The 9,642-nt window shown below is 34.2% G+C and overlaps 2 protein-coding genes across 2 annotated transcripts; both read right to left on the reverse strand.

Moving 5' to 3' along the window:
* Nucleotides 1-1,410: 1,410 nt before the first annotated feature.
* On the reverse strand, nt 1,411-3,605 carry LOC106339674 (maf-like protein DDB_G0281937). Its single transcript, XM_013778525.1, has 9 exons — nt 3,460-3,605; nt 3,150-3,221; nt 2,984-3,058; nt 2,710-2,781; nt 2,370-2,439; nt 2,194-2,285; nt 2,069-2,110; nt 1,897-1,977; nt 1,411-1,677 (listed from the first exon to the last, which is right to left on the reverse strand). The coding sequence occupies exons 1-9, from the start codon at nt 3,487-3,489 to the stop codon at nt 1,597-1,599; spliced, it is 615 nt and encodes a 204-aa protein (XP_013633979.1). The 5' UTR covers nt 3,490-3,605; the 3' UTR covers nt 1,411-1,596.
* A 4,532-nt stretch (nt 3,606-8,137) lies between these two features.
* Nucleotides 8,138-8,975, reverse strand: LOC106338297. The gene is made up of 2 exons (XM_013777312.1): nt 8,826-8,975; nt 8,138-8,737 (listed from the first exon to the last, which is right to left on the reverse strand). The coding sequence occupies exons 1-2, from the start codon at nt 8,973-8,975 to the stop codon at nt 8,138-8,140; spliced, it is 750 nt and encodes a 249-aa protein (XP_013632766.1).
* Between the last annotated feature and the right edge of the window lie 667 nt (nt 8,976-9,642).

A 9,642-nucleotide genomic window follows, 5' to 3' on the forward strand; every position in this document is an offset into this window, starting at 1 on the left:
TTTAAACCATATTCCAATCATAATAACAGCATTTGTTTTTATTTGAATGAACAAACCAAATTTCATTTAAATTTCAGATGGTTCCATTTTTAAAAACCGACTATGTTAAAACCAATATTTTTAAATCTGAACCGAACCGTCGGTCGAACCGGATTCAATCATGAACTGGAAATAGATTCATGTCATGTAGATAAAAACTAGGGTATCTGTAATTTACTAGCCGTGGGCATTCGGGTGTTCGGTTCGGTTTCTGGTAGGAATCATTCGGTTCCGGGTATATCGGATAAATCATTCTTATACCCAATGGGTACTTAGGAGATTTCGGTTCGGTTTCGGTCGGTTTCGGTTCGGTTTCGGGTACCCATTTAATAAATGAATCAAATATATATATACAAAATATATGAGTTAATATGTTAATCTAAGTGGTCCAGTGGTTACACACTTGCATATTTGTCAATCCAACTAGAGTTCGGATCAATAAAGTGCTAGTTTTATAAGTATTTATTGAATTTTAATATAAAAATACCATATATATATATAATATATGTATAATATTAGAGAGTACATAAAAGATAACATGGTTTGGTGATAACAATGTTCTCACTCTTCATGTTCGAGTGGGGTTGATGACATTTTACTTATATTAGAAAATAGATACTTGTTTTTCGGATATTCGGGTACCCGTTCGGTTTTCGGTTCGGTTCCGGTTCGGTTCCGGTTATTCGGATATAGAAATTTAAGAACCATTCGAATATTTGAGAGTTTCGGTTCGGTTTCGGTTTCGGATAATTTGATTCGGTTCCGGTTCGGTTTTTCGGTTCCGGTTTTTTTGCCCAGGGCTATAATTTACCATGATACATTAGTATGGTAATATTTTATATTTTGAATCATAAAAACAATAACTCTTACTTTTATTATATTTTTTGAGTTTTTATAACTCAAGATAATAAATTTCTAAAATTAAAGTATTAATTTTATATTTAAAGTTAAAATATTGATTTTATTGTTATTTAAATTTTGTTTCATAATTATATCTTCAAACACTTTATTAACGAAATTCAGTTATGTTTATAAAATTTACCAAAGATGACGACCAAAAAATATAGGTTTAGTTATATTTTTGAACTCTAGTTAAATTTGATTGAATCCAGTCAAACCCAAACCTGTTTTAAAAATCTTGTTTAAAAACATTGGTAAAAACCAAAACCAAAACCAATACGCTCAGCCTAATCAATTATCCAATATCTTCCTGTTTTGGATACATTAAACCCCAATCATACGAAAACTTGCATCTTCAAGATATCTTGCAATTTCTTACCGTTCCTTTTACAATTACAAATCATTTTGATGTCCCTAACTTTTGCCGTCAAAAACCTAGAACACAGTCTGCAGCTGGATGCATGCAGTAAATTCGTTTTAATTGGTTTGATTAATATCACACTGTAAAAAAAAACTGAACTACCAATCCATCTAAAGGTTTGGTCCGGAATAAAGAGGAAGTAAACAACAAAATAACTGATGTGTAATCCTCACGAGTTGCAGATCATGAATACACCAACATTTAGAGACCAAACATTTTCTCCAATTTAAAGGCACCTAAGTGGTTGCCAATACTTCCTTCAGAAGTTTCTCAGTCAACGGTTTGGGCAGACCCATCACGCTATCCGTTGTTCCAACCTAATACAACAATACACCACAATTCAAAATTCACGGTCCAAGTTGGTATAAAAATGACAAGAGAAACAAAACCATAAGATGATTAACTTCTTGTACAGTTTGTTTGTTTATCCTCTATGATGATGAATAATGAATGAATAAGACTCTCGACTCGAATCCAAGTAAAGTCGTGTTATGGTTGAAAAATATGTCCAAGTGCAGAAGGCAAAGAAATCAAACCACTTCTTTGACGCATGGCAATATTAGAGGATGCTCGATTAGGAGTGCACCAGCAACCCTAAGCACCATGCCTTCCTCAATCTGCGCATCAAGACAGCCTTTAACTTAGTCGAAGCAAATATTGATACGGAGAAAGAAGAAAAATCTTGAACTTACACCAACCACCTATTACCAGTTTTTCAATAATCTCCTCTGATATTTCGTTGAAGTAGATCTGTTAAGAAGTGAAAATCCTCATCTGATGATACAAACTGTAAACTCACAAATCTAGTGAAACACATAAGTTAAAATGTGCACCTCCACTCTATCGACGCCTCCTTTTCTGAATCCTGTTTTGAGATTAGTTACAACCACAGAACTCACTGTTGCTGTGCGTCCCTTAGAATAGCCTGTGTTTTCAGTTTACATATTTTAACTCTTAAGCCTTGAGAGGACCGTAGAGCTAACAAAGAAGGTCAGGCGAGCTTACTTACTTCGTATGTATTCCCTTGCTTCTTCCACACTCGATGGTTTCTCTCTGACGGCATCTTCATAGACGACAACCTTCATAACCATTCAAAACAGTAAATTCAAAACTCTCTAATAACTATCCAGTATCACCAAATAGTAATACCGTTTTAAGTCCTCACCAAATTCTCTAATAGCCTATCTTTAGTTTGTAAACTCCTATGAACTACCTTACCAACTAACAACCGTAGCTGTTTGCAGTCCTTTTAATCACTAAGTTAATCAAAAACAGCTAGCTACATCCTACATGAGGAGTTTCAAAGTAAAGTTTCGGAAAACAAAGGAAATTTAAATATAGATGAGTACTTGGTCACAAGTAACAAGTAAGGTCGGTTTATCCTCGACATCATCAGGGATCCGCTGCGTGATTGCTTCAGCCTGGTAAAAAAAAAAAAAGTCAGCCCGTTTATTAAATCGAATGAAGAAGAAGAAATGCTATCTGATAGGCGAATAAAGAACTTAGAGACATATATATACACATGATAGAGTTCCTACAAATGAATGTACAAAAATACAAGAAACATGAAGCATACAAAATAACCATTTTATCTACCAAAAATGAGTAATGAAGTAGAAGTACCTTTGCCTCAGCTAAAGCTAAAACCAACTCTTCAGGTTTCTCTTTACGGATGCTCTTCTCATCAATATCAGCACTCTACATATAACTTTGAATCATATCACCCAAATATCTAAACTAAAGTGAAGCTTTTTATTTTTTACTAAGTTTCAAAGGAACAACAAAGTACCATTAGTGTGAATTGGTATCCCATATCTGTTAATATACTCCGTCTAGCAATCGAAGAAGATCCCAAAATTACCTGCAATTTTTTTCAAAAAATAATAATCAGAAATCCTACAGAGTACAGACTCCAGCTTTACCAAATACACTCAGAGCCACAAACTATAACATTTCAGGAGGTTCGTAAAAAAGAAAAGAGGTTGAAATATTTCAGAATCGCGCACAAAATCGGATACAGAAACAGTTCAATTCGAAATCGAATGCAGAGATAGGGACATATAGAAACCTAAGGTGGTAAAAATCGTTTAGAAGAAGACCTTGAAGTGAGGAGGACGATCTGATTCCATTTTTCTTCTGGAAATAGACGCTGAGACTGTCGCCCACTCAAGCAAAGGAGTTTCGCGACCGATTTTGGTTTTCCAATTGCTGTTTTTTTTTTCTTTGTAACATTCCAATTCCTGTTTGTTTAATAAACCCCATTAACTTCTATCATATTGCATAAGCATCCCTTTTTATTCTGTCTTTCTAAAATAGTAGATTAATAGTCAAATGTACAATTAGGCCCATTTCTTGAAGAGATATTTACACTCTAGGTTACTTTTATACTTATGAGGTGTTATTGGTTTATATATTTTGATTGATTTAGAAATCCATATAGTATTTATAAATCCAAGTAAAATATGCAAATCCGGAGGTTTTCCCTCGGATTTGAGTCTTTGTATTTTTAACTAAAAAATCCAAACAAATCCATTCAAATCTATTATTAAATCAAATATATTAGTAAATCTGTACGATTGAATAACACTTGATTTGATATAGAATTTATGAATCATTAAACCAATAACACATGATTTTAATACATATTTAAAAATCATAGAACCAATAACACTAGATTTAGTTCAGATTTTCAAATCTATTAAAATACAACAACCAATAACCCCTACTTAGGCTTCAACCGTTGACCATACTTAAAAAATGGTGAAATTATTATTCCTTAAATTTTATGTCATTTGTTATAATTATATTATATATTGTTTTACTTGTGTTTCGTATATATGAGGTGTTTATTTGTTTGATCATGTTACGTAAATATGAGAAAAAGTAGAGGAAGAATAAGAAAGAATAAGAATAGTATTAAATGAGAGGAAAAAGTAGTATACCAAAGAAGAGAGGTTGATGTTATTACGTTCGAAAGGGGCAATCTGACCACAATGCATTACATGCTTTATATAGAACAAAAATCAGACAAATAATACTGTAAGAATTTATGATGATGGGCTCCACATGAACTTGTATACGCAAATTCTTGATTTTGTAACACTTTCCCTTGGAGACCAGCATCATGTTGCCTCATTAAAAACCTTAATAGAAAAACCCAGTGGAAAAAACCATAGTAAGACAAAAATAGTACAACTTAGAAGCTCCCCCTCGAATAGACGATCGTTACAGGTCTTGTTGGTGACGCATTCCAATGTTGTAAACATGTTTTCTGAATGTCATAGTGGGTAGTGACTTCGTAAAGAGATCCGCAACATTGTCACAAGATTGAACATATCTTATTTCAATTTCTTTATTTTTCTCGAGTTCTTGGGTATATGAGAAGAACTTTGGTGGAATATGTTTGGTTCGATCACTTTTGATGTATCCTTCCTTTGTTTAAGCAACACATGCTGCATTGTCTTCGTATAAGATGGTCGGTTTTGAGTTGACGTTGATCCCACTACTCGATAAGATGTGTTTACTTATTGATCTGAGCCAAACACATTCTCTGCTTGCTTCATGAAGAGCAATTATTTCAGCATGGTTCGAGGAAGTGGCTGCAAGTGTTTGTTTCTGGGATTGCCATGATATAGCGGTTCCTCCAATCGTGAAGACGTACCCTGTTTGTGATCGAGCTTTATGGGGGTCAGATAAATATCCTACATCTGCAAAGCCAACCATTTCTCCATTAGTATTCTTAGAATAAAATAATCCTAAATCGATCGTTCCTTGGAGATAGCGAAAGACATGGTTGATCTCATTCCAATGTCTTTGCGTAGGAGATGAACTGAACCTTGCCAAAAGATTAACAACAAATGATATATCAGGTCGAGTACAATTAGCAAGATACATAAGTGCTCCAATTACGCTTAGATATGACACTTCAGGGCCAAGTATCTCCTCATTTTTTTCATGTGGTCGAAAATGATCATTTTCAACATTAAGTGATTTGACGACCATATGAGTGCTAAGTGGAGTTGCTTTGTCCATGTTGAATTGCTTTAAAACTCTTTTCGTATATGTAGACTGGTGTACAAATATACCCTTTTGAGAATGCTCAATTTGTAGGCCAAGACAATACTTTGTCTGCCCGAGATCTTTCACCTCAAATTCTCCTTTTAAATAATCAGATGCCTTTTGTATTTCTTTTTTAGTCCCAATAATATTTAGGTCATCAACATATACGGCAATGATAACAAATCCAGATGATGTTTTCTTGATGAAAACACATGGGCATATAGGACTGTTTACATATCCTTTTTTAGTTAGATGTTCACTGAGACGATTATACCACATGCGTCCAGACTGTTTTAAACCGTATAATGATCTTTGCAATTTTATTGCACATAACTCTTTAGGTTTAGAACTTAATGGTTCAGGCATTTTAAATCCTTCAGGGATTCTCATATAGATATCAGTGTCCAAAGATCCGAATAAGTATGCAGTAACAACGTCCATTAGATGCATCTCTAGATTTTTATTAGCCGCAAGACTCATCAAAAATCTAAATGTGATTGCATCCATAACAGGAGAATATGTTTCTTCATAATCGATTCCATTTCTTTGAGAAAGCCTTGAGCTACTAGATGAGCCTTATATCTCATAACTTCGTTTTTCTCATTTCGTTTCCGGACGAAAACCCAATTGTACCCAACTGGTTTCACAGCTTCAGGTGTGATTATAATAGAACCAAATACCTCTCGTTTGTTAAGTGAATCAAGTTCGACTTGTATTGCATCTTTCCATTTTATCCAATCATGTCTCTTTTGACATTCCGAGATAGATTTTGGTTCAGGGTCATCATTCTCTTCATCTATTTCCTTCGAAACAAAGTATGAGAAAAAAATCATCAATACCATTCACTTTATTTTGATTCCATATTTTTCTATTATGAATGTAATTAATAAAAATCTCATGACTTTCATCAGAATCATGATGTTCGACATTATCATCGACCTCGTTGTTCATCTCTTTCAACTTCTTTGCTATATTGGAATGATTTTGTTTTTCTGCATCCTTTCGTTTTCTAGGATTCTTATCCTTAGAACCAATAGGTCTACACGAGCAGTAGCATTTGCAGCCGGTATATGTGATTTTGTAACCAATTTGGTGTCTGCAAAAGCATCGGGTAGTTGATTTACGATGCTTTGTAAATGCATAATTTGACGGACCTCTAATTCCGGCTGTTTTGTAGGGGGATCAAGGTGTAGTAAAGATGGTACACACCATTTGATATCCTTTTCTACTTGTTTATTTTCTCTCCCTAGAACTGGAAATACTCTTTCATCAAAGTGGCAATCAGAAAAACGTGCCGTAATATACGTCCCCAGTTTGTGGTTCTAGGTATCGTATAATTGATGGAGAGTCACACGGAATCAGTGCTTCTGCATGAAAAATAGCATGTCCCCACACGGAAGTTGGGAGTTTAGATTTCATGATCAATGGTCTCGCAATTAGTTGTAGACGTTTAATTAATGATTCAACCAAACCATTTTGTGTATGAACATGAGCAACAGGGTGTTCAACATCAATTCCAGTTACCATACAATAATCATTGAATGCTTGAGAGGTAAAATCACCAGCTTTGTCCAGTCTAACTCTCTTTATCGGATAATCAGGAAACTGAGATCTTAGTTTGATTATCTAAGATAAAAAATCTCGCAAATGCCACATTCCGAGAGGAAAATAGACAAACATGTGATTATCTACTCGACACGTCGATCATTACTATAAAATAATAGAATGGTCCACAAGGTGGATGTATACGTCCACAAATATCGCCTTGCATTCGTTCAAGGAACTTTGGTAACTCTTTATCTATTTTAGTTGGCGATGGTCTTATAATCAACTTTCCAAGAGAACACACAGTACATATCATTTTATTCCCCTGATAAACTTCTTGGGGTTTCAATGAATGACCATGTGAATTCTTGATATTTTTCGCATCATTGTAGTGCCTGGATGACCAAGACGCTCATGCCATAGTGTAAAATCACTAGAATTTTTCTTAATCACCAAATGTGATTCAATGGCATTTATATATGTATGATGCAGACCAGAAGGGAGTTTTGGTAATTTTTCCAACACCTTTTCTTTTCCCGATTTCTCAAGAGTAATATACATATACTTCTTTCCATCCTCCGTTGCAGACTGAGTATCAAATCTTTGAAGATATATGTCTTTAAAACTCAACAAATTTCTTCTAGAATTTGGAGAAAATAGTGCATTATTTATCGAGAATTTTCTCACTGGGTAACGTGAAATGGGCTTTACCAATCCCTTCAATCAAGTCTGCAGGACCCGATATTGTGTTAACATTGATATTTGTCGGTTTTAGTTCAGGAAAATTTTTTATGTGTTTCAGAATAGTGTGCGTTGTTCCACTATCTGGTATACAAATATCTTTAGCATTGATCTTGGTTGATGTTCCATTTGCAATGTCCATTTCTGAGACAAAAAAGGAATTAACATAAGATAATAATATTCATAAAATATTATACATCATTAGCAAACGTTAAACACATAATAATTGTACATAAGATGGTGAAGAACACACAATAATTATACATTAATCTTCCACAAACAACAATTATTTATGGTGTAATTGTGGAATTTCAAGAGTCACATGATGGACACTTAGGCTTCCGTGATAGCGGTCTCCCCGAAATCATTCACAAAGTCAGACGCATCGAGGTGCGTTGTACCCTCAGAATGTTCTGCAAATTTTACTTCTTTTTATTTCCCTTTGACGGACTCCTTGTATAAAGCGCAAAAACGAGACCAATGTCCTTTAGTACCGCATCTGAAACAAGCTTCTTCTCGCTTCTGGGAGATATTTCCTTGGTGTTCTTTTCCCTTAGGGGATTGCTCAGAGCGGACCCACTGGAATGACTTCCTATCTTGTGGATTGTACTTTCTTCCACGTCCATGGTAGTTTTGACGACCACGACCGCGACCCCGAAAGGTCTTATTTTCCTTGACTGGTTTCTTCGCATCCAATGCGTTTGCTTCAGGAAACGGTTTAGAACCAGTTGGACAAGTCATGTGATTCTTGATCAGAAGCTCGTTGTTCTTTTTTGCTATGAGAAGCACCACAATCAATTCTGAAAATTTGGTATATCCCCGCAACCTGTATTGTTGTTGCAGGGTGATATGGCTTTTGTGGAATGTGGTGTATGTCTTCTCAAGCATTTGAGATTCGGTGATCGTTTCACCACAATATCTTAATTTGCCCACAATTCCTAACACAACAGAATTGTAATTCATCACTTTGTCGAAATCTTGGAATCTCAGACTCTGCCAGTCATCCCGAGCAAGTGGAAGTATTATGTCTTTCTGATGATCAAAACGATCTTTCAGAGTCTCTCATGTTGGCATAGTCATAAATAATACTTTCATCAAGGTGTCTTCTAAGGAAGATCACCGATTTAGCATTTTCTTGAGGCGTTGAAGTATTATTCTCTTTAACGGTATCGGAAAAACCGAGAGATTCAAGATGAAGTTCGACATTTGTAACCCATGAAATGTAGTTGGTACTGGTGATGTCTAGAGCGGGAAACTGGAGCTTCTCCATGTTTGCCATTGGATTTCTAAAATCAAATAATAATAAATAATATGATTAGAAATATTATTTCATTTAAATATTTGTGGTGCAGGAATAAGCATTGCGATTACAAGTAATACAAATGCATAAAACATTAAAATAAAAATAAACATATTTTCTTCAAGAGAGAATTCTCCAACGAGCAAATTATAGAAAGCAGCGGATAAAAACCCGATTACAAGAACAAAAATCGGATTAAACATTTTTTTTAATGAGTGAAAATGATTTTTTTTTTGTCGAATAAGATTTTGGAGAAATGTGAAATGAAATGAATGGATTGTAAGTGTATTTATAGATTTTAAAAACACTATTCATTAGCCGTTTGAAAAATAATTTGTTTTTGTTCAAATTTATTTACGACCGTTTGAAGTAAAAACATAAGGTAAAAATTAATCATAAACTATTAGTCGGAAATTATAAAATTTATCAGTTTAAACATAAACATAATCATAGGTGCCTCCTTAAATGTATTTAATTATATATATGGTGATAAAATTATTCGTCAAATTTGAAAATAAAAATATTAAGGTGATCAAATCTGTAAAATAATGAATCATGATAACATAGTCAATTATAAAATAACACATAAAAAAATTTAGGCGGTATACCGGCCTTTATGGTGCCTTAAGCAACTGAT

This window comes from Brassica oleracea, chromosome C4, assembly GCF_000695525.1.
Source record: "Brassica oleracea var. oleracea cultivar TO1000 chromosome C4, BOL, whole genome shotgun sequence".
Lineage (NCBI taxonomy): Eukaryota > Viridiplantae > Streptophyta > Magnoliopsida > Brassicales > Brassicaceae > Brassica > Brassica oleracea.